The following is a 25549-nucleotide window of genomic DNA, read 5'->3' as shown; positions in this document are numbered from 1 at the left end:
GTCCATCACTGGCTTCAACACCAAAGCCAAACAACAGGATGGTGGAGAGGACATGGCTGAACGACTCAATCTGCATTTCAACAGATTTAGCCTCTCACCTCCTGTTGCCCCCTCCTCCTCCCCTCCTGTACTCACACTTCCTGGACCGTCTACACACACCTCCCCACAGAGCACTCAGACGGACAATCAACAACCCTCACCTTCAGCCCCCTTGTCCCAGCTCAACACCCCTGCCCCCCTACCTGCCCCCCTGTCCCAGCTCAACACCCCTGCCCCCCTACCTGCCCCCCTGTCGCAGCTCAACACCCCTGCCCCCCTACCTGCCCCCTTGTCCCAGCTCAACACCCCTGCCCCCCTACCTGCCCCCCTGTCGCAGCTCAACACCCCTGCCCCCCTACCTGCCCCCCTGTCGCAGCTCAACACCCCTGCCCCCCTACCTGCCCCCTTGTCCCAGCTCAACACCCCTGCCCCCCTACCTGCCCCCCTGTCGCAGCTCAACACCCCTGCCCCCCTACCAGCCCCCCTGTCGCAGCTCAACACCCCTGCCCCCCTACCTGCCCCCCTGTCCCAGCTCAACACCCCTGCCCCCCTACCTGCCCCCCTGTCCCAGCTCAACACCCCTGCCCCCCTACCAGCCCCCCTGTCGCAGCTCAACACCCCTGCCCCCCTACCTGCCCCCCTGTCGCAGCTCAACACCCCTGCCCCCCTACCTGCCCCCCTGTCGCAGCTCAACACCCCTGCCCCCCTACCTGCCCCCACAGAGGAAACGTCCCCTCTGACATTGACAGCCGGCCAGGTGAGGAAGCAGCTGGAAAAGGTTCGTCAGAACAAGTCTCCTGGACCGGACAAAGTCAACCCATGGGTCCTGAAGACTTGTGCTGCTCAGCTGACTGGAGTCCTGCACCTCATCTTCAACCTGAGTCTGAAGCTGGAGAAGATACCGGTGCTATGGAAGACCTCCTGTATAGTACCGGTACCAAAGAGGCCCGTCCCATCTGGCCTCAATGACTTCAGACCGGTTGCACTGACATCTCACGTGATGAAGGTGTTTGAGAGACTCGTCCTGGCCCAGCTGAGACCCCTCGTGTCATCTGCCCTGGACCCTTTACAGTTTGCATATCAGGCTCAACTTAGTGTGGATGATGCTGTCATCTATCTTCTGCAGCGTGCTCACTCACACCTGGATAGTGTTAAAGGCTCGGTGAGAATCATGTTTTTTGATTTCTCGAGTGCCTTTAACACTATTCAGCCTGTTTTGATGAGTGACAAGCTGCTCGGGATGGGTGTCAGCTCCTCCACTGTCTCCTGGATTGCTGACTACCTGTCTGGCAGGCCTCAGTATGTGCGGCTGGGGAACACCCTGTCTGATACTGTGGTCAGTAATGTAGGAGCTCCGCAGGGCACTGTCCTGTCTCCTTTCCTGTTCACTCTGTACACCTCTGATTTCCAGTACAGCTCCGGGTCCTGCCACCTGCAGAAGTTCTCTGATGACTCTGCGGTGGTGGGGTGTATCGGGGATGGACAGGAGATGGAGTACAGGACACTGATTGCAGACTTTGTGAAGTGGTCCCAGGCTAACCATCTGCTCCTGAATGTGGACAAGACAAAGGAGCTGGTCATCGACTTCAGGAGAAAGAGGACACCAGTGGAGCCCATCACCATCCAGGGCTCAGAGGTGGAGATAGTGGACTGCTACAAATATCTCGGAGTCCATGTGAACAGCAGACTAGACTGGAGGGACAACTGTAATGCTGTTTACAAGAAGGGCCTGAGCAGACTGTACTTCCTGAGGAAGCTCAGGTCTTTCAATGTGTGCAGTAAACTGCTGGAGATCTTTTACCAGTCTGTGGTCTCCAGCGCCCTGTACTTCGCTGTGGCCTGCTGGGGCAGCAGTACATCCAAAAGGGACATCTCTCGGATTGACAAACTGATCCGCAAAGCTGGACAGGTGGTTGGCTGTCAACTGGAGACATTTGTGACAGTGAGGGACAGGGGGACTCTGGACAAACTGCTCTCTATTATGGACAATCCTGCTCATCCAGTCCACCGGACTGTAGAGGGGCAAAGGAGCTCCTTCTCCAATAGACTTTTACAGCTGCGCTGTCACAGTGAGCGCTACAAGAACACATTCTTACCATTCTCTATACAGATGTACAATAACTCCACACTTTGTGACAGATAACTAACATTCATTTCAAAGCCTCTGTGTAAACTGGCACTGCATTTAGTCACATGTTGTATATATTGTAAATTTCTAAATTTCCATATTCTATATTGCCAATTTTACTTGATAGTTTTATTTATCTTTTATCTTTGTAAAAGTGTACATATTCCAGATTGCTTTATGGATAGTACCTATTCTATTTTATTATTATTATTTACTTTTTTTTTTTTCTCTTACCTACTATTGCTGTTTCTATTTCTTCCTCTATTGCTGTTCTGAGCTACTGTGACAACAGAATTTCCCTTGTGGATGAATAAAGTCTAAGTCTAAGTCTAAGTCTAAATAATTTGATGATTTAATAGTTAAAAAAAGTGAATCCGTTCCAGAGTTTGGACATAGGTTAGTGCGCCCAGATTTGCTTATGAGAACTGCATTACCCACAAGGCATTTGGGTCAGGAACGCTTTTGTTTCTATGGTTTCCTTTTGGCGCAAACAGGAAGCAGTGATGAATATAACAAGGCGAAGTTGAGTTGAATATTCTCTCTGTACCTGTGCACTAAGACTTCACTAAAACAGACGTTCAACCGCAAGCCAGAGTCTCGTCTCATCTTTTTTTTTATGCAGTTCACTTGCACTGCAATGACAGGAAGGTTAAACAGCTTCTTGCCGGCTGAAGCATCATAATCCATGCAATGATCATCCAATAGGAGGTTCTCATCTATTTTTTAAGTTTTTTTTTTTTTGTTTTTTGGGGAGAAAAATAAACCAAAAACGGGCTGAAATTTGGCATCAATGTATCATCTCCAGCTTCAACTTGTCCGCTATTTAGCTAAACTAACCCAGAGCTCGCCGCTGTGCTTACAGAGATTCTGAATGGATGAACTGGTTAGTCGCCCCTCCCCCACTAAAACCCTGCACAGCACATAAAGCTGGTATAGAAACCAGATGAATGGGACTCCCTGTTCACACAAGTTTATGCTAATTTTTGTCTCCTCTCTTGCCTTTGAGAAGAGAAAGTGGAAAATATGCGTGAATCTTCACCTGTACCAGTTTGTCGATACCCAGGGCTTTGTCCAGTTCTGCCAGCTCGCTCTCATCGGTGCCGCTGAGGAAGGAGACGAGCTGCTCCAACAGAGCCTTCTCATCGCTTCGGGCCTCGGGTGTGGCAGGAGGGCCGAGCACTTCGTCCAGCGTGCAGGGAACACACTGCCTGCTCACAGAGGAGGAAACAGACCGGTCTCTCACACAGTTCTGGACCACAAAACACACAACTCTACTGATAAGTGTTACTTACTCTTGTGGTGATGCTAACGGAGCCTGCAGAGTCCCAAGCCCATCAAAAGACAAGGTCTCTGACAGAGCTAGGGGCTGGAACTGGGGGTCTCCCGTGTCCATCTTGGTCAGGCCTGAAAATGGAAGGATTTAAGACTTTACTGAGCAGAAAAACCTCATTGTGAGACATTAAAACAGAGAAAGCAAACACAAACAGAAAACTACATCCAGCTGTTTTGCATACCGGTGCTTGAGCTGAACGGGTTGATGATCTCTGCCTCTGGAAAGGGGCTGCTGTCTTTGGAGGTCTGGAACGGGTCTCCCTGGCCCTGCTGTTGGGTTGGAGTGGTGGGATTGCAGAAATCGAACGATGTCTGACTCTGGAGGCTGCAGCCGGAAGGTGGGCCGCCATCACTGAGCCCTGAGATGAAAACAAGAGGTCAAAGCAAGCACATCTCCAGTTCTGTCGTGTCTGCAGCTGCAAAAACTACTGGTGGCCACTAGAGGGTGCTGAGAGCAGCGAATGCAGGTGAATGAATGGATTTTGTCAGGAAATGTTGCATAAAACCTGCAGAAAAATATAACTAACAAAATGTCATAGCCCCTTCCTGAGCAGACAGCGTACCTCTGTTGGGAGTGCCGGGAGGCTCTCGCTTCACATTTACGCTGCGCGGAGTGCTGGCATCGCCGGGCTGGAGCTGTGTGGGTGACTGTAGTTTGAGTTGGGGGGAAGGGGAATGGAGCTGAGGTGATGGGGACTGTAACTGGGAAAGAGCTTGAGGCTGGGACAGGGGGGACTGGAGTTGAGGCATGGGGGATTGGAGCGGAGCTGGGGGCTGAGTGGTTGGAGACTGGAGCTGGGGGCCTCCTCCAGGGTTTACTGAGTCCTCACTGCCTGGTTTGGCCCCAACTGGGCCTCTCAGGCCAGGCAGAAGCTGGTGGAAAGGGTCAATATCAACAGATCCAGTAGAAATCTGCAGACAGAAAGGTGAGATTATTAAAAAAAATGGTGAAAATAGTGAAGGTGGAAGGAGAGTGAGGGGGGTGGGCAACTAAAAAAAAAAAATGGAAGGGGCAGCACGCAGCTTCAAAGCCAGCAGCTGGTAACTAAGCCCAACATGGAGACAAAGTCTGGGAAAATAAACATTTAACTTGGTTTCTAACGGCTGCGAGGCTGCTGTGGACGTTTCACTGCTTCTTTTGGAAAGTTTGCAGCAGCACCAGTGATTATAATGAGGGTGGAACTACTCACCGGACGAAACTGGACCGAGATCAGCTCAGCTTGAGCCAACAGCTGCTGAGAGGCTGCTTTAAGATGCGTCTGCTTTATTCTTTAGCTGCTAATTTATACTTTACAAAGACAATAAATACTGTAAGTGCAGTTGTACATGTTGATCTGTCTTTCCTGTCGTCTCCACCCCAACCACTCAAGGCAGATGGCTGCCCTCCCTGAGCTGGGTTCTGCTGGAGGTTTTCTTCCTGTTAAAGGAGAGTTTTTTCCTTCCCACTATCGCCTCATGCATGCTCAGGATGGGGGATTGGATCCAAGTCATGACTCAATGGTAAATGGTAAATGGACTTGTACTTCTATAGCGCTTTTCTAGTCATACAGACCACTCAAAGCGCTTTACACTACTTGTCACATTCACCCATTCACACACACACTCACTCAACACACTCATACCCCGATAGGCACATCGGGGGGCAGTTTGGGGTTCAGTGTCTTGCCCTAGGACACTTCGGCATTTCAGGGGAAGCCTGGAATCGATCCCTCAACTTACCAGTTGAAGGACAACTGCTCTTCCTCCTGAGCTACAGCCGCCCCTAAAACCCGCAATCAATGCAATCAGTTGGTTTCTATTATAGGACATGTATGAATTGGCTTGAAATGATGTGTATGTAGTGTCCTGTGACAACATTGTTGTGAAGTGGTGCTTTACAAATAAAGTTGAATTGAATTGAACACTTGTCAGGCCGAGTTAAATGAGGTTCGTAATGTTACCGACGACTTCAGAGAGGGATTACATCCATATCGCAGCTCCGTTCTGAAACAACTCGACAAGAGGCAAAACAACCACCTGCTGCTTGCTTCCAGTCATATGACTGGAATTTGTCAGAGAAATAGGGTGGCGAGGATCCCAGTGGGGAAACTGCGCGTCTAATCTTTGGTCTGTCAAAACACGAAAGACTTTTTTCCTTAAAAAATAAGAAAATCCCATGCACTGTAATATACTGCTTCGCTTTCCTCTCTGCATGTGACGATAGAAACGTTTAATAGAGCTCAATCTGTTGGTTTAGACCAGTGTTTTTTAACCTTTTTTGAGAAAGGCACAGTTTTTTTCATTTAAAAAAATCACCAGGCACAGCAAGAAAAAACTAGGGGTGGGAAAATCTAATCGAAAAATCAAAAATTGGGATTTTTTTGCTTCACAATTTTAAAATCGATTTTTTTTTTTCCAAATAAATAAATATGATCCATTACAAAACTTTTGTCATTTTTATTGATCTCTTAACTTGTCTTCTTGGGCATTATGGCAGCAGAATGATGGTCTGGCTAATTTGTTGTTTTTCCCCAATTGAAATCAAGAAAAATGACGACCAAAAAGAAAGTTTTATCCATTTTTTTTGCTTTTAATCTACAAAGAAGAATTGTGAGAATCGCAATTTGAATCTACTCGGCACCCAAAAAATCAGAATCAAATCGAATCGGGACAAAAGCATATCGTCACAGCCCTAGCAAAAACCAAAATGTGTTTTTTTTGTTTTCTTTTAAAGAAGTCCATATTATTCATATAAAGTCCATCTCGTCAAAGCCTCTTGAATAGAAATTATAGAAATACAAGAAGGAAGAATTTTATTATCCTTGACTGGGGTCTGTTTGGATGAACACAGAACTGCTTTTTACACCAATTAGGTGAAACTGGGTAATTTCTCAGGGCACACCTGATAATCTCTCACGGCATACAAGTGTGCCCACGGCACATTGGTTGAAAAACACTGGTTTAGACATTAACTGAACAGGTTTTCTCCATGTTACATGTGTTTGAAACCTAGCAGACTGAGTGAAGTGAAACCACCGTACCATGGAGTCTCGACTGTCCCTGCGGCTGTCTCGCCGGTTCTCTCCGACAGGACTCGCTTTGGGGCTGATGCAAGCAGAGCTGCTGGAAACGCCTGTAAGTTTGGATGCACCTCCAGCTGATCCAGAGCAGGCCAGTCCCTCCCCGCTGGCCCTCTTCTCTGCCTTCACTCTCACGGTCTGAAGGCTCAGAGCCGATGGAGGTGGGAGGTCACCCAAGTCCTTCAAAACAAATTTGGTTTGAATAAAATCGGTCATTGTATAGAGCTGTGAAAAGCGACTTTATTTAGTCACCTTTTCGTCTGTATCCAGGAGGAAGCGGAGTAACTGGTGGTCCTGCGGCTCCCTGGAACTGGACTTGTGAGGTGCTGTACTCAGTGCCAGACTGGCAGGCGGCTCCTTCTTGATCTCAATGTCGCTTTTGTTGAATCCCTCGTCGGCGGTGGTGGTGATGGTGGAGGCGTCGTTGGGACTGCTGTCCTGGAGCAGCCGGTGTAAGATCTTGTGTCGTTCCGTCAGACTGCTGTGGGACGCTGGGCACTGAGGGGCGGGGGACAGGTGAGGAGGATGAGGTGATGAGGTGATGAGGATGCTGCTGTTGGATTCAGCTCCTGTCCCATTGGTGTCCAGGAGCTGGTTTAGTCTGGGATTACCCAGCTGTGAGGCAGAAGGAAGGGGGGCTTTAGTGGAGTCCTCTCCCCCTTCCTCCCCTCTCTCAGAGGGCTTTGTTAATGGGGGCTGCGTGGAGGAACTGGTAGGTGTACTGGCTTGTCTCTGTACGGGGGACGACAGGGAGAAAGACCCTGATCCACTGCTAACGTCCCCATCACCACCAGACTGCTGTCTGTTCAGGCTGCCTCCACTGCTTAGAGCCCCCGCTGGAGAATGGAGGCCTGGCGTGGAGGGAGAGAAGGGGTTCCCTGGTACCCGAGGGCTTCCCCCCAACCCAGGACTAGCCCGCAACATCCTGGGGGACATAAAAGAGGTAGGGGTGGCTGTGTGTGGGCTGCTCAGAGGAGAGGGGCTGCTGACCTGCTGGGGACAGTTTGTCCGACTGGGAGTCAGGTAGCCTGTGGGGGTGGCTGGGCCGTGTCCGACAGAGGTGGTGCTGTTGGTGTGAAGGCCTGAGCCTTGGTTTGAGTTGCTGCTGGGAGGAAGTGAAGGAGATCGGGAGGGAGTCTGAGCGATGCTGCTGGGGGTTGATGGAAGGCTGGGGTTAGTGTTTTCCTGAGAGCTAGCAGTGTTGTGTTCCCTGAGAGAAAGGAAGAAGAAGCAACGATTTGTTCAAAAATGCTTCGTTTGAGTCAACAACGATGTGGCGAAATCACCACTTCCCAACCACAACTGGTTCTCAACTGGCTGATCTGGTTAAACAAAGGTTAACAATAATAGTTATCTCACTTCTGAGCCAATCGTCCACATATCTTTACTTGTGGAGCACCTCAGGGATAAATCTTTGGCCCCCTTCCTTTTCACTATAGATACAGGCTTCCTGAACAATTTGTATGCAGATGACACTCAACTTGAAGTTGTTATATATTTGAGCTACAAACTCACAATGCAAAACATCCAGCATAAACACGTGTGTGAGTGTGTGAAAGCTGTGTGTAATATATCAGCTCATATCATGTATTTAGTAAAAAAAAAAAAAAAAAAAAAAAAAAAAAAAAAAAAAAAAGCAGCTGACATTTTTTAACAAGCCGCTGAAAATGCTTCTAATCAGTGTCACGCAGTACCTGTCAATAGTGTGAATGCCCATAATGAAGGGCTGTACGTCGGGGTTGGGGGGGCAGCAGAACTTGCAGCGGGTCTGAGCGCTGAGCGGGGTGCCATCACTTAATGTGAAATGGTACAGCGGGCTGATCGCGGTGCCGTGGCTCATCACTGATGGAGGGAAAAGGAGGAAAACACTCCAGTCAGACTTTGATCTGAACTCCTGCTGGTTGTTTCGCCCTTTGTGTCCCACATCTATCCACATCCACCCAAAAGGCTTTAATGATACTTTCTGCATTAATAATTAGTGCTTAAATTACTCCTCATCAGTATTTTCTTTATCTTTATACCATTTTATGTTGTTGGTTTTACCAGCTTTTGTCCAATTCCGATGCTCGACTTAAGGTGAGTTGAAACAATAAGTCAATAAATCTACTCGTCCATCACTAACTACCTGCTTCAGGTGATGGCTACAGCTTCTGAAATTACTCTCATCATGCTTTCATGCAACTTTAATTTTCTGACATTTCATAAACCAAACCATGTAAATCTTGTGATTAATTGCCTGTCATTTGCAGCCCTTTGCTTTTCTATAATGGTTTCCATGACAACCTTTGCTAAGTTTTGTGATGCCGTTACACTAAACACCATTTCTAAGTCTCTTTACTGGTGGATCCAACTTTGCGTAACAAGTTTTTTTCTGTTTAGTCTATGAAGATAAGATCAGTTTACCCAACAGAAGATGTGGTTAATGATTTTTAGGAGAGGAAGTGAACGATCAATTCTTATCGGCTCACCCTCGTGCAGCAGCTTCTTGGCGCGGGAGGGCTCTTTGCCCTGCGGCTGAAAAAATGCGTAGATGCACTTTCTGACCAGGTCCTCCCAGCCAGGTCGGCCTGTTGCTCGCAAAGCACTGGTTTCTATGGAGATGATCTTCCCTGGATGAGAGCACAATGCACAAAAGAACACAAAAGATGAGCCCGAACTGATTTCAGCGGTTTGTAGCGGCCTCCACACGCCCAGGGTTCACACTAACATCCTCTAAAAGGTCAAAAACCTCTAGAAAACTTTGTTAAATGATTTTTGGTTCAGATATAAATGCATGTGGGGAAAACTGTGTCAAATAAAACTTACAACAGCGACGCACTGTGTGTACCTTCCTGTGTTAAACCGTTCCTCTCCTTTTGTTTCCCATCCCACATGTTTGACCACATAAAACCAAACTTCTTATTGCTGCAGAGAAATTAACCTTCATTTGCAAAGCCCTGCATTTCCTTTAGTTGAACACTAGGGGGGCACACTCCAGGAATAAATTGGATTTATTATTCACATAGTCGTCCTCTTAGGTTGGTGCTTTGCAACTAAAACATTATTTTGCTTGTATCTATCTGCAGAAATGCATCTCACACATAAAACTGCTATTTTTTTTTATCTTCACAGCCTTTAACAGAATCTGCACAAAAACAACAGAAATGTGCAAACAGATCAATCACAGGTTCTCCTGCTCTCCATCTGTACACCCAGCAGAGGGACGTGTGCCTCTTACGATAAGATACAAAAACACTTACAGGGGTTAAAAAAGTCACTGAGATGATGGAAAAGTTGCTGGTTGAGGTAAAGCAGCTTAAACAAACTGACTCAATTGATGGCTTTGTGGACACTCGGCAGCTCAAGATGTCCTGCAACATCTGATGAGAACAATTCCAAACAGTGGCCACTTCTTTTCTGGATGTTCTGCTGCTTTCTGTAATCTTATCCTTTATTTTAAACCTTTAAAACAACCTGAGATCTTGGATTCCTGATGCTGATATCAGACCTGTGTGCGTGTGCTTCTTACCTGTGGGGTCTTGCTTTGTAATGAAGGACTCTGTGCTGACAGGCTGAGGGCGAGGCATCCGGCAGGCGATGCAGATCAGGCAGCTCTGCAGGTCTAAAGAAACAAGAGGATCGAGACGGTGTTTAAAGCTGCCAATCAGAAGGGGAGTAAAAAAAAAGTACAAGTAAAGGCAAAGTTTAAAAAGTATTTAAGGTAAACAGTATTTTGGTTGCAGTGAAGCCATGTTGAAGTATTACAGAACTGCTGCAACAAGCTGCTGAAAGGCAGATCTAAAACTTCTACCGTCGTCTTCATATAAAACTTACAGAAGGTTTCCAAAACGCTCACTGAGCTGCAAGCCCAAAACACAGAAACTAATCTTTTAACCTTGATGCAAAGTTTTTAAAAGAAACAAATGAAAGGGAGAGCGTACGACAACACGCAAGGCCAGCTCTTATCAAAATGACTGAAAGCACACAAGGCTCAACGGCCAAAAAACTGCAATGCAGAAAATCTACCAAGGCCAACAAGTCCAAAATATTCATATATCCTCCAAAAACCTGCTCACAGTTCAGCTCTCAGGACAAGTGTAGTCGTTGAATTACTACCTTTTATATACCTTCCAAGCTTCCAATCATAACTTCAAATAAAAAGTATATAAAATAAAGTATTTTTCCATTAAAATTTCCATTCTTTGTCTGTAAAGGCAAACTGGATTTATTCCTGACTGGTCAATTAGACAATAAAAAGGAGACAAAATAAAAACATTTTTATAAAACTTCAGAGAATACATACAAGGTTTTTATAGGAAACAAGAATTAAAGCAACATTAAGAATAAATAATCTTAATATCACTTATCACACATCACGTTTAAATAAAGAGTGTAAAAATAAAAAAGCTCCAGTAAAGACTGCTGTGTTGGTTGAACTGGCAGAGTTTGGATGCAGCCAAATTTCCATTTGGGCTGCTGCAACAATGATTCTGATTATCAACCAGACACGATTATTATTGATGCGAACAGTCGACTGATTGGATCACATGGAAACTGTAGCTGATGGCACCAGCATGCAGTCATGTGAGGTCTTCAAATATAAACTATTATGATGAATCGTTTGGAGCTTGTCGTAAAATAAGTGAAATGATAAATAAAAAATATTGTAGGTTTTTTTTCACATGGTGCATCTGTGTCAAACTCCAGTCCTCGAAGGCCGGTCTCTGGTCTCCGGTATCCGGTAGGTTTTTTGTGTTTTTCCTTCTACCAACACATCTAAATCAAATTTAAATGGATCCAGCAGCTTCTTGTCAACGTATTTCTACATTTCTGTCATCTAGAACTGCTTTATGTTTGGACATTGCTTCAGTTCATGATTAGATGGCTCTGCAGGGCTATTTCACACACAGAAACATAAAAACCTCTTCTTCTAGTTCTTACTTTTGTTTTTTCTTTTTTTTTTTTTTTTAAGTAAAACAATCCCATTAAAGGTGGAGTATGTAAGATTTTCAATATTTTCAAAATAAATTAACTACTAAAATAACTACAATCATAATTAGATAGTTTTTTGAACATGTAGGCTCCAGTCTGTCCATATTTGATGCGTTATTAAATTACAAGTTTAATTAATGACAAAAAGCACTTTTTTTACTGAGGCAAAACATTTAAGAAGGGCCTTTTTCATTAATTAAACTTGTAATTAAATAATACATCAAATATGGACAGACTGGAACATACATGTTTAAAAAAAACTATCTAATTACGATTGTAGTTTTTTTTTTTTTTTTTTTTTTTTTTTAAATATTGAAAATCTTCCATACTCCACCTTTAAAGTGTATATATCCCTCCATCTGACTACAGCTAGTCTGAATAATACCTGGCCGTTGACTTGTTCTCGCTTTGAACATGATTTCTGTCGTTTGATTTTCAATTTGACCCGTGAGTTTTAATATGTTTGACTGTAAAAACGATGAATGCGTGTGGTCCCTGTCACCTGATTGCCTTTATTTAAAAAATTATTTTCATGAACTGCTTTATCTGTATTTTTTTTAATTGCTTTTGCTCTTATCATCTTCAATTGTTTGTTTTTTTTGTACTGTTATCTTGCTTTTACATGTAAACTCCAGAGTTTTCTTCCTGTGGATTCTCCATACTGGGAGTTTTGCCTGCTTGGCTTGCAGGGTTGTTGCCACGGTGACCGTTCTGACCTGGATGGACGGGGACCTGCACTGCAGACTTACTGCTGTAGTGTACACCATGGCTTGCCCTAATCTGGGTGGTTGTTGTGCTGGCAATCCTTCCACGCGTACCCCATGGTTGGCGGCACATGTGTGCTTGTGAGTAACTGTGTGTGAGTTTTTAAACTGCTGCTATGTACTCTGGTACTGGTGTGTGAAGGCTTTTTAACAACTGGTCAAACCAACACACATTCTGGTGTCCAGTTGTGGAAGAGAGAAGTTCCACTTTTCATTCTTTCTTTTGTTTTTGTGAAACGTTTGGCAAAAACTAATTAGTTGCACTCGAGAGCCCTGCATATAAACCAACGCGACCAACAGACTGAATCACCTCGAACATAAAATACAAAGAGACATTCGCTGCCGTTTCCTGCTGTTTGCATTCATGAGAGGTAGAATAATTATCTGAAACATTAACAGAGTCGGGAAACACGAGCATGATGCGACAGATCATTCTTTACATCTATGATTAATGTGAAAAAGGAGACTGAAGGTTAAACATAAGGCTGGAAATCAACTCCAGTTATGTTATGTGGAACCAGTTGAAGCCTAAAATGAATCCCAACATATAATATAGTCAACTTTTTACATTTTGAACACAATGTACAAAACAAATCTACCTACACAGTATTGATATATTTGCAGTAAAATACAGATTTAGCTGTTAAACCACATGCATTTAAATCAGCCCCTGTGGCTCTCCTCAGTATTCATACTGGTTTTATGAAGTCGACGACGTATCGACTCGGCGAAGGAAGCCGCTGCAGGCTGTGTGTAATAACTGTGTGTTGTAGCTGTGTGTCCACACGTACCGTCTCCCTCCTCCTGCACGGCCCGCAGCTGAGATACAGTGAAACACTGCATGATCTCATACTGCTGTCGGGCCTCCTGGTTCTCCGAGTCCACTTCGTCCGGCGGCCTCTTCAGCATGCGACAGTTAAAGGTGTGGCTGTTCCTGCGTCCAGGTTCCTGTGGCCACGGGTTGCCGTTTACTAAACACACACACATGAAGCAGAAGCAGTCTTAATTCAGGTTGTTTCACTGCTGATACTTTACAAAAGCAGACTTTAAGTTACTGTCAAAGCTGCCAGAAATGTAAAACTATGTTCATATTAAATCCATTAGAAAAAGCCTCATTAAACAAACATTTTTACTTGTTTGAGGTGCGTACATTACTGTGTTGAGAAGCAGCCAATGTGCAAGGAAAAATCATGAACGCCTTTCAGTAAGTCAGGAAAACTGTGGCTCCAAAACCACTTTTACAGATTAAACTCACTGACAACACTGTATTTATTATAGTCGTCTGTATCGTTTAATTAATAATTGGCCAAAAACCCAAATGATCTTTTCAAACTCCACATTAGAGCAGCTTGATGCATAAACTTCTTCATTTATACTGGCATTTTTTTTTTAAATTTTTTTTTTTTTTAAAGTGGAGTATCAAACCAGATAAACCAGTTTAGAATATAATGTTTTTTCCTGTAAAGCAGCATGTTCTCTTCACTCGCTGCATTTTTAATCGCTGAAGACATTGCAGCTTCGTTTTAACAAATCCAGGTCTGTGTAAGATGGAAAAAAAAGTGACGGACTGTCAGAGCATCACCGTGAGCACGTGCACGCTCTTTTCCTCCATCACTGCAAAGTCGTCGCCATCACAACAAACAGGATAAAAACAACTGCAACAGGAAGGCTGTCATCTGTGTGTTTCAGTGGGTGTGTGCGTGTGTGACATCGAACGTCTACATAGATGGTGTTAAATCTACATTTTTTATTTGCAGATCAATAAATAAGCTGTGAATTGAAGTGTTGTTTACATATGTTATCTGCACAGAAGAGCTTCGTTTAGCAGAAGAGGAAAAAGAGAAAAACTTCTCTGATTTAATTCTTTCAGTCCCTTCATCAGCTGCGTAGCAACACATATTATTTGTAGAAGATGCTTTGTTTTTTTAATATTTCAGTGTCTAAACGCAGCTTTAAGACTCTGTCTGAACTGAAACTACTGCTAATGCTTGTCCACCTGTTTTGTCTTCCAGAGCTGCAATTTCCTCTGCTGATGTGTTCAAGCCCTCCCTGAGCCATCACCTTATCGTGGTGGAGGGGTTTGTGCGTCCCGAAGATCCTAGCAGCTATGTTGTCGGGGGCTTTATGCCCCTGGTAGGGTCACCCATGGCAAACAGGTGTCTAGGGGAGGGACCAGACCAAGCACGGCTCATCGACCTCTATGATGACGACCAACCTGGGCATGAATGTTCCCTTGCCCGGACGCGGGTTACCGGGACCCCCCTCTGGGGCCAGGCCTGGAGGTGGGGTACGAGAGCGAGCGTCTGGTGGCCGGGCCTTCGCCCATGGGGCCCGGTCGGGCTCAGCCCGAAAGGGTTACATGGGCCCCACCTCCCGTGGGCTCACCATCTGCGGGAGGAGCCGTAGGGGTCGGGTGCAGTGTGAGCTGGGCGGCAGCAAGGGGCGGGGACCCTGGCGGTCCGATCCCCGGCTGCAGAAGCTGGCTCTAGGGACGTGGAACGTCACCTCTCTGGTGGGGAAGGAGCCTGAGCTTGTGCGTGAGGTTGAGCGGTTCTGGCTAGATATAGTTGGACTCACCTCTACGCATGGCTTGGGCTCTAGAACCAGTACCCTCGAAAGGGGCTGGACTTTCTTCCACTCTGGAGTTGCTCATGGTGAGAGGCGCCGAGCAGGTGTGGGCATTCTCATCAGCCCCCAGCTTGGTGCCTGCATGTTGGGGTTTACCCCGGTGGATGAAAGGGTAGTTTCCCTCCGCCTCCGGGTGGGGGGACGGGTCCTGACTGTTGTCTGTGCTTATGCACCGAACAGCAGTTCAGAGTACCCACCCTTTCTGGAGTCCTTGGAGGGAGTGCTGGAGGGTGCTCCTTCTGGGGACTCCATTGTTCTGCTGGGGGACTTCAATGCTCACGTGGGCAATGACAGTGAGACCTGGAGGGGAGTGATTGGGAGGCATGGTCCCCCCCCTTCTGAACCCAAATGGTGTTTTGTTATTGGACTTCTGTGCTCGTCATGGATTGTCCATAACGAACATCATGTTCCAACATAAGAGTGTCCATATGTACACCTGGCATCAGGATTCCCTGGGCCGCAGTTCGATGATCGATTTTGTAGTCGTATCGTCGGACCTGCGGCCACATGCCTTGAACACTCGGGTGACGAGGGGGGTGGAGCTGTCAACTGATCACCACCTGGTGGTGAGTTGGCTCAGATGGTGGGGTAGGAAGCCGGTCAGAGCTGGCAGGCCCAAACGTGTTGTGAGGGTCTGCTGGGAACGTCTGGCTGAGTCCCCTGTCAGAGTGAGCTTCATCTCCCACCTTCAGCAGAGCTTCGAACATGTCCCGAGTGAGGCGGGGGACATTGAGTCCGAATGGGCTGTGTTCCGTGCCTCTATTGCTTAGGCGGCCGGCCGGAGCCGTGGCTGTAAGGTCGTTGGTGCCTGTCGTGGCGGTAATCCCAGGACTCGTTGGTGGACACCAGCAGTGAGGGATGCCGTCAAGCTGAAGAAGGAGTCCTATAGGGCCTTCTTGGCCTGTGGGACTCGGGAGGTAGCTGATGGGTACCGGCGGGCAAAGCGGCATGCGGCTTCGGCTGTTGCTGAGGCAAAAACTCGGGCATGGGAGGAGTTCGGCGAGGCCATGGAGAAAGACTTCCGGACGGCTTCAAGGAGATTCTGGTCCACCATCCGGCGGCTCAGGAGGGGGAAGCAGTGCTCCATCAATACTGTGTACAGTGGAGATGAGGAGCTGCTGACCTCAACTCGGGATGTAGTGGGTCGGTGGAAGGAATACTTCGAAGACCTCCTCAATCCTACCAACACGTCTTCCGATGAGGAAGCAGAGCTGGGGGACTCATGGGTGGACTCTCCTATCTCTGGGGCTGAAGTCGCTGAGGTGGTCAAAAAGCTCCTTGGCGGCAAGGCCCCAGGGGTGGATGAGATCCGCCCGGAGTTCCTTAAGGCTCTGGATGCTGTGGGGCTGTCCTGGCTGACACGCCTCTGCAGCATCGCGTGGACATCGGGGGCAGTACCGCTGGATTGGCAGACTGGGGTGGTGGTCCCCCTTTTTAAGAAGGGGGACCGGAGGGTGTGTTCCAATTACAGGGGAATCACACTCCTCAGCCTCCCTGGTGAGGTCTATTCAGGGGTCCTGGAAAGGAGGGTCCGCCGGATAGTCCAATCCCGGATTGAGGAGGAGCAGTGTGGTTTTCGTCTTGGTCGCAGAACAGTGGACCAGCTCTATACCCTCTTTGGGGTCCTGGAGGGGGCATGGGAGTTTGCCCAACCAGTCTACATGTGCTTTGTGGACCTGGAGAAGGCATTCGACCGTGTCCCCCGGGGGCTCCTGTGGGGGGTACTCTGGGAGTATGGGGTACCGGACCCCCTTGTACGAGCTGTCCGGTCCCTGTACGACAGGTGTCAGAGCTTGGTCCGCATTGCCGGTAGTAAGTCGGATTCGTTTCCGGTGAGGGCTGGACTCCGCCAAGGCTGCCCTTTATCACCAATTCTGTTAATAACTTATATGGACAGAATTTCTAGGCCCAGCCGAAGTGTTGAGGGGATCCAACTTGGTGACCTCAGGATTGGGTCCCTGCTTTTTGCAGATGACGTGATCCTGTTGGCTTCATCTGGTCGTGATCTCCAGCTCTCGCTTGAGCAATTCGCGGCCGAGTGTGAAGCGGCTGGGATGAGAATCAGCACCTCCAAATCTGAGACCATGGTCCTTAGCGGAATAAGGTGGATTGCCCTCTCCGGGTCGGGAGTGAGGTCCTGCCTCAAGTAGAGGAGTTTAAATATCTCGGGGTCTTGTTCACGAGTGAGGGAAGGATGGAGCGCGAGATCGACAGACGGATCGGTGCGGCGTCTGCAGTAATGCGGGCTCTGCGCCCGTCTGTCGTGGTGAAGAAGGAGCTGAGCCAGAAGGCGAAGCTCTCGATTTACCAGTCGATCTACGTTCCTACCCTCACCTATGGTCATGAGCTGTGGGTCGTGACCGAAAGAACGAGATCTCGTATACAGGTGGCTGAAATGGGTTTCCTCCGCAGGGTGGCCGGGCTCACCCTTAGAGATAGGGTGAGGAGCTCGGTCATCTGGGAGGGGCTCAGAGTAGAGCCGCTGCTCCTTCGCATCGAGAGGAACCAGTTGAGGTGGCTCAGGCATCTGGTCAGGATGCCTCCTGGACGCCTCCCTGGTGAGGTGTTCCAGGCACGTCCCTCTGGGAGGAGACCCCAGGGAATACCCAGGACACGCTGGAGGTATTATATCTCTCGGCTGGCCTGGGAACGCCTCGGGATCCCCCCCGCAGAGTTGGCAAATGTGGCTGGGGAGAGGGAAGTCTGGGCTTCCCTGCTTAGGCTGCTGCCCCCGCGACCCGACCCCGGATAAGCGGCAGAAGATGGATGGATGGATGATGTGTTCAATCTGCTGTTTCTATTTCCTCCTCCAATATGCTGAGGCTTTCAGGTTAATGGCTAAAATGCATGATATTAAGCAAAGCAGTCAATTTTCAGCTGTTTTCATGTCTGTTTCAATTTACCTTTTTGGCAATAAAATGAAATAAATTAAACAAATAAGAATAAAATAAGAAAAAAAAGCTAAATAAATTTTGATTGAATAAAAAGTAAGTAAACAAATAGAAAAGAATTGTAAAACAAAATACAAAATAAAATTAAATTGAATACAATTTTAAATAATAAGAAAAAATAAAACAAATTTTATTTAAAATAGTAAAATAAAATACATTAAAAAATTCAATTAAACACAAATCAAGAAAAAAAAATTCAGACCCTGCACCTTTACAGAAACACAAAAATAAATGACACACATAGAGATCTAAAATCTCCTTAAAAAACTGGCAGTATGGTTTATCAGCTTCATAAAGATTTCTGTGCAAATTCATTTTGAACTGAATTTGTAAGGAAAGAACTTCAGCAGATGCCGAAAATCTAAACGAATAAGAGAAAATACAACTGGTCGTCCTTGCCGTCTGCTCTCTGCTTTCTTCGGCCCTTAAACTGCCGACTAGTTGTTTTCATTATTGCCTCTTTTCAAGGTTAGAACTAAACTAAATTGTGAAATAACTTTATCAGTATGAACAAAGCCTCGTTTCTTGTCACTTTCGCCCACGCGTCTGCCGCCTCTGCATACTCCAAATATAATTTGCAGCTTTGTCTGGAGCATGAAAATGCTCCCAATTCAAAATTTTGCATGGTTCATCTCCTCCGCAGCTCTTTAAATCTACCTTATTTACACAGTTTTCCATTTACAAAGTAAATAATTCATACTGAAAATCTTTTTCTTGCTGCTGAAATGTTTCTGAACCAAAGTGTCACATTTAAAGAAGCCTAAACTATAACTGTCACGTACATTGTAAACACAACAGCGTGAACTTTTGGACATCTGGTATCAGACTTTACACTGAGTGGAAATCACTTACCGAGGCTTTTAGGCAGCAGATTGCGAACAAACTCATTGTGGTCTCCCACGTGAAGGATGCTGTAGACACTTGATGACATCAGTTCTTCCTGGGCGTATCCAAGGTAACCTGTCACATTCTCCGAAACAAAGACGATGCGCCCCTCCCGGTTGACCACGAAGAAAAACCCATCGAGGGCCTGAGTCCCGGGAGAAAGGAGCAAAACAAAGAAGGAGTTAGCATGTGATGCTAGTTAACGTCAGCAGCGCGGCAGACGTGAGGATGGTTTACCTCCAGCAGCATGGGCCCCAGGGCCGCCTTCTCCACCAAACCCTGACTGCTGGAGGAAATGTCGCTCTTCTGCACATCATCGTCTGGAGAAAGAAGAGCGGCTTTTTCTGTCAAAAGGAAATAATCTCAAATCAGTAAAAAAAAAAAAAAAAGTGGCTTCACACGATGATCTTTAATATCATTTATATTTGCTGATAGTTCACGTGAATTTGGTGTGTGTGTGTGTGTGTGTGTGTGTGTGTGTGTGTGTGTGTGTGTGAGAGAGAACTTCCTCACCCTGCTCACGCCGTTTGATCTGCTGGATTTGGTCCACGGTGCTCTTTAGGATGTGGCACTTGTCGGGTTTGACGCTGAGACTGGCGATGTCGCTCATGTTGGAGGACAGCAGCTCGGCTAGCTCCTCGATGTAGCGGCACTCCAGCTCCCGCCTCCGCTTCTCCAGACTGCAGGAAACGACACATGACCACCAGAGAGGGATACAAAAGTCATCTGGTATATCAGGGGTGGGCAACTCCGGCCGGACTGCAGAGTTTCCCCGCTGCAGCTCAAATCAGTGGGTAATCAGCAACCACCTGACTTCAAGAGGGAGTTTCCCACCTCTGTGGAATATAAAGCCTTAGAAAATGTGCTTTTTCAGTTCGCTTAAAGGAAAGAAATGTGGAAATTCTTCACATAGGAAAAGATAAAGCAACCAAATATTTATGTTTCAAACCTCATATAACAGCTAATTAATCATCAAAAAGTAGCTTTGATTCAGCACAGAGCAGCTTTCTACTCCTTTTATTCCTATAGTTGGATTTTTTTTCTCACCAAAAACACACTAAACCATGAACTTTGTTGTCAGTTAAAGTAAAAAATATAATAAATATATTTATCTGATGAAAGCTGCTGCGTAAAACTTCAGCATCTCTTGATCAACAGGTGGTTTAATAACAAGTGTGAATATTTACAAGAGAAACAATAGAAATGTAAAACTGAATTAAACAGTTGCAGCTATTCTCCATCTAACGGGCAACTTTAACTTTTCTCTACAACATAAATCCAGGAACCCTTCCACATGGAAACAAAACAACCTCTAACTCTCGCCTCCACAGCCTCGATTCCAGTACCAACCATTTCCATCTGAACTGAGGAGTAACACTAAGGTATGAGGCGATCATGAGGAGAAATGTGTGCATGTGAGAGTACGTGAATGTGAAATGACAACAGTAAAAGTAGGTCAGAGCATTGGCCGGCCTGGAAGCAGGCGTGGCGGCTGAAGGAGGGGGGTGGACGCCGCTGTGTGAGACGCTCAGGTCAGCGGTTGTGTGTCATAGCGGTAGAAATGCTCGTAGATCAGCCGCTGGGCCTCACGGGCTCAGACACTAAACTACAAACATTCATTCAAAATGCACCGACTTCACCCCGCATTGACCCGAAGCTGGAGCTAAAAATAGACTAAAATAATGGTCTACACTAAAGATGCGCCGCCTGCAGTTATCCTGAATGTCTTCTCTTCTGTTAAAAAAATCATGATTTTCATTTTTACAAAAAGACCATTGCTATTTTAGTTTTGGCTAAAAAATTCAACCGTGTTCAATAATAAAGTTTAAGTATACTTTATATAAAACAATATATATGAATATTTTTCACTGAAGTTGTACCAGGTTAACAGACTATAACCTTTACCTAACTAAATAAATATATATATACACAATGCAAGTATGCAAATAAGCTAAATAAATAAATAATGAATAAAAATAAATAAAGTAAGTAAGAAAAACATTCAGATAATAGTTTGTTGGCAGAACGATGTTGATGAAGAACTAATATTCTACTCGTCTTGTAGCTAACTGTGTGCTAGTTGGCGTTATCGTCTTACCTCAACACAAACAGTAGACTTTGTTATTGTCGATGGATTCTGCTGCAAATGAGGCATTCCACACCGTTTGATCCATATTTGGCATATCAATCCAACTATATTTTGGATTTGGGTAAGGTGAAAAATACTTCACCCAAACCAGAAACAAACACGCACCGCTTTTACACAGGAAGAGAAAGCTTGCCAGACCTTCTCTCTTAGTTAACGTTGCTAACATATGATTGGTCATTACTGCTTTTAGGGCGGGACTTAGCGAAGGGTAAATTACAAAAACAGAAGAGTCTGCTGCTATTAGAAGACAGAGACGAAGAGTTTCTGTTTAACTGAAATGTTGCTATTGTGGCGTCAAGAACGCATTTGTCAAGGCTAAAATTTCCGCTTTTAGCAGATCACAAGCTAGTCAGGGGGACGGGGGCGGTATTTATCTTATCTTGCGGTTTTTGGTTTAAAAGGTGGAGAGTCACTCCATCACACGCAATATTAACATGGTTTTAGTTGAAACTGGGGTTTAGCGGGATCAATACACGCCATCTTTATAATAACTTAATGTGCTTACATTGGTTAAAGTAGACCCTGTTTTTGATAAAAATTCTTTTTTTTCTGGTTTTGTTTTGTTTAGTGGGGGAATTACTGACTGATCAAACCTTTTCTAGATCCTTCCATTGATGCCTCTTTAACTACCAATGACCATATATACCTTTCCTGTTATCTCCACCCCAACCAGACGAGGCTGATGGCAGATGGCTGCCCTCCCTAAGCCGGGTTCTGCCGGAGGTTTTCTTCCTGTTAAAAGGGAGTTTTTTCCTTCCCACTGTCGCCTCGTGCAGCTCAGGATGGGGGATTGGATCGAAGTCTTGATTCGATGCAATCAGTTGGTTTTTACTGTAGGCTATGTATGAATTGGCTTGAAATGATGTGTATGTAAAGTGCCGTGTGACAACACTGTTGTAAAGTGGTGCTGTACAAATAAAGCTGAATTATGGCTTGTATTTAATTTATTTTTCATTTATCTTCATTTTTAATAATTTTTTGGTCAAATGGCTGTTAAAAGGAAAAATGTTTTATTCTTCAGCTTCTCTTCCTCTGCTGTTGCCATGCAGGTGTTTACCTTTGCCCCGATGTGTCACATGGCGAGCCCTTCCTCTTGCGCGACTCTGGCGTGGCAGGGTCCAGGGGGCTTTTCCCGACTGCACTCATTTTTAAACAGACCTGTAGAGACGAAGACAACGAAGAGAAACATCAGACACAAAATAATCATGACTGTAAACCCATGAAACAGTGAAACTCACCAACATGTGCTGGTTATATGACTGAAAGGTTTACAGAGGAACTACTGGTGTCCAGATTCAGTCTTTAAAAACAGATTACAGTTATTTCACATTGAATCCCATCTTATTACTAGTATTAGCGTGTACCATCACTGCTTTGAGGACTGCAAAGAACAGAACTGGTGTAAAAACTACCAGAACCTTCCAGTGGGCAAGCCAGTAACTATGGCAACATGAAGAGATGGTATTATACTGTATCCTGCAGGCTGTGCTGGCAAGTTGATGAAGAATATTAGAGAAAATTAGACTGTGTTTGACTGCTTTATGGACATCATGACACTGCAGTCAGGTGGAACTAGACCACAGCTTCCCACGGCTCTCACAAGCCAGAAGGTAACAGGTGGTTTCTCTAAAACTAGCGTCAACAGGGCTTTAGTCATCAATAGTAACCCTTACCTTATAGGGATAAAAGTACGTATCCATTTACATGGATTCAATGAGCAATAAGTTAATAACGCCAATCTAGAACGAGCCTATCCCAGTTCTTAAAAGGCCAAGGGCAGCGTACACCCTGAACAGGTCACCAGTTCACACACAAAACAACCACTTATGCCAACACCTTGAGAGAAGTCAGTGACAAAGGAAGGGGGAGTACCCAGAGAGAACGCACACATAGACATGGAGAACAAGCAAACTCCACACACAAAGACATGAAGGGAACCTAACTCCAACCCAGAACCCAGTTACTGGCCCAATGGAAAGCTGTGGTGCGAGGCAATGGTGCAAACTACAAAACCAACGTGCAGCCTGATCTGATTAGAGGGAATAACTTCTTCTTTCCACTCTAACGCTCTTCTTTAAATCAAATCAAACTATATTTGTATCGCACTTTTTTATACAAAAGCATTTCAAAGATTCACATTTAAAAAAAACACACACACGTTACCCACTCACGCACACAACCCAACCCTTCCCCTGACCAATAATGCCAAAATAAAAACGTATAACTTTAGGATTCTGTCATCTGTATCTTGCTTGACACTGCTGTGAGGAAACGACATCTGGGGAGTCGGTCCATGTCAGGAGCTGCCCCAGGAGTGACCAACGGTAACGGCCACAGGTAACGCCCATTCAACTCACATGGAAGAAAAACATTTTCCTTCCTTTGTGGAAAAATAACTGTATCAAGGAGACTTTATAATTAATCGATAAATGCAGAGATAAAACACACAACCTCTACAGCTGACCAGCTCCCCCCAAATGTGGGAGACACCTGCAACCTGACAACTCTGGTAATCCAAACAGTTTGTTCACTGACTGTCAGACTTCACTGATTTATCATTGTGGAAAAATGAAAAAGATGAACACCGATGTACGTACAGGATATTTCCCAAATAAATACTGGATTTGTAGCTGACTCAACTCTACGGTCAGCTGGGCTTGTCATGAAGAGCCTCTCTAACATGTTTTCTTCTTACATTCCTTTTCTGCGTGCTCTTGCAGAATATTTCCTTTGAAGCCATGTCGGCACGCCGCATTTTCATCAGGCTGGTTGGCATGGCAACAGATAATGCTGCTGCAACATTTGCTGAAGCACAGCGTTTAACAAGGTTTCTGCAGGATCCATTTAAGCAAATATTAAAGCAAAAACCTTTTTTCTTTAAATTGCCATCAGAAATTGGGTTTAGTATTACTTTTATAATCTAAATGAAACATGCGTATCTGCAAAGCACAGCAACACAGAAGAAAAAAACCATGAATGAAAGCCACTAAGCAAACTGGAGGGGAATTTGTTACTCATTGGTACAATGACAGGAAACTAAGAGTTAATGAAAGACTCAGGTTTACTCATATGAGGCATGGAAAGCTACAGACAATGAGGTGAAAGGGTCACCACAACAAAACATGCTTGTGTAAACGCCCACAAAATGTCTTAACCTGTAGACAAAAAAAAATAAATAAATAACGCAACACAAGTGTCGTAGGCACAGCTGCAAGGCCACGCAGCTCACAGAGAGATAATCCTTTCTGAGGAAGATTGTTTCACCTCAACCATCGTCCTCCTCGGCCCTTTCTGTGCCGCGAACATGCAGGATTTAAACCAGAGAAATGACACAAATTAGCTTCGTTTCTAGAGAGGCTGACTCCAGTGTATGTCGAGTATTTCCCCATTTAAAGCAGGACACATTCGGCATATAGACTCTGCTGAGACTGTGATCTATGTTCTTTTTTTTTTTTAAAAACTCAAACACACATACAATACAAAACAAGGATGCACGTTTGTGTATCATTATACCTTGTTTGAGAATGAGCAGAAGGAAGCCCAAGGCTTATTTAAATACTACTCCTTATTTACAGTCTTGAATTTTCACAGTTATGTGGCTATATACACAGCTTACATACAGAAAGTCATCAGCCAGATGGCAAAATATAAAGCAGCAAAATAAATAATGAATTTTCTTCTTGTGTCCTAACTAAACCTCTTCGTCATGAAACCAATTATTTCTGCTTCCTGTCTGAAATGACCCGCAACATAACTGACACTGAACTACAGGGTCAGTGTGTGTGTTTTTTAAGTTTGAAACTTTTTTATTTTTATGTTGTTAAGCACTTTGATATGCTTTTGTATGAAAAGTGCTATACAAATAAAGTTTGATTTGATTTGATACAGGGGCTGTATGTCTAATAATGGTCTCAAAAGAAAGCCCAGACATCTGAGATTACCTCAAAAGTATCAAAAACTAGACATTTGTTCCTGTTTCAGAGTAAACTCACCTGAAATAGAGAATAAAATTAAAAATCTAATCACTGCCATAAATAAGCTTGTTACATCCTCCACGAGATGCAAGAAACTTTTGTTGTTCTCGAGGCCTAGAGAAGAAAATGACGTCATTTTGTTCTCGCGGATGTGACTGAGGACACATCAGACTGGCAGAAGTTTTTTCTTGTGTGGCTATGAGACGTATCGTGTGATTGGTCGTACATTTAAGGTGGGCGTGGCTAACACTGGAAAAAAACGTTGCCGCTTCCATGTTTTTGTTATTACAGGTAAAATGTATTGTTTTGATAAAACGTACAAACAGTTTAGCAACACGCTGCGTGCACAAACCCGCCATGTTTCTTGTTAAATAAGAAATAAGACAGACATCACAGTGATCCCTCCCCGCTGCAGACGAATGGACCAGACGAAAAAGAATCTTTTTTCTCTCTTTTTTTGTAGCCTCGAGAGCGAGAACAAAGTTTTTGCTTCTCGTGGAGGATGGATCAAGCTTTACCCACACCACTATATTTTGAGTAAAAGATCATCTTTTGAATCTAAGATATTGATCAAATTTATCTGAGAATAAGTTAAGAAATAGGTGACGAGGAAATATTGAAAAGTTTTAGAAGTTGTTTTGCAAATTTAAGATGGAACCAACTAAATGC

The 25549-nt window shown here is 45.1% G+C and overlaps 1 protein-coding gene across 2 annotated transcripts in view; it reads right to left on the bottom strand.

Annotated features, from left to right (window-relative positions):
* Nucleotides 1-25549, bottom strand: part of ncoa1 (nuclear receptor coactivator 1) — a 74271-nt gene that overhangs the window by 10353 nt on the left and 38369 nt on the right. For both annotated transcript variants that reach the window (XM_079255048.1, XM_079255049.1), the window contains exons 3-16: nt 21964-22064; nt 19271-19437; nt 18995-19101; nt 18725-18902; nt 13085-13264; nt 10067-10159; nt 9027-9167; nt 8253-8400; nt 6811-7768; nt 6520-6738; nt 4063-4411; nt 3682-3858; nt 3460-3571; nt 3207-3375 (exon numbers count right to left, since the gene is read on the bottom strand). In XM_079255048.1, coding sequence (XP_079111174.1) covers nt 3207-3375; nt 3460-3571; nt 3682-3858; nt 4063-4411; nt 6520-6738; nt 6811-7768; nt 8253-8400; nt 9027-9167; nt 10067-10159; nt 13085-13264; nt 18725-18902; nt 18995-19101; nt 19271-19437; nt 21964-22052 — 3087 coding nt within the window. In that variant the 5' untranslated portion in view covers nt 22053-22064. The remainder of the gene's footprint in view (nt 1-3206; nt 3376-3459; nt 3572-3681; nt 3859-4062; nt 4412-6519; nt 6739-6810; nt 7769-8252; nt 8401-9026; nt 9168-10066; nt 10160-13084; nt 13265-18724; nt 18903-18994; nt 19102-19270; nt 19438-21963; nt 22065-25549) is intronic.

Source organism: Telmatherina bonti, assembly GCF_933228915.1.
Source record: "Telmatherina bonti genome assembly, chromosome: 16".
Lineage (NCBI taxonomy): Eukaryota > Metazoa > Chordata > Actinopteri > Atheriniformes > Telmatherinidae > Telmatherina > Telmatherina bonti.
This window is presented reverse-complemented; position numbering and strand designations above follow the sequence as displayed.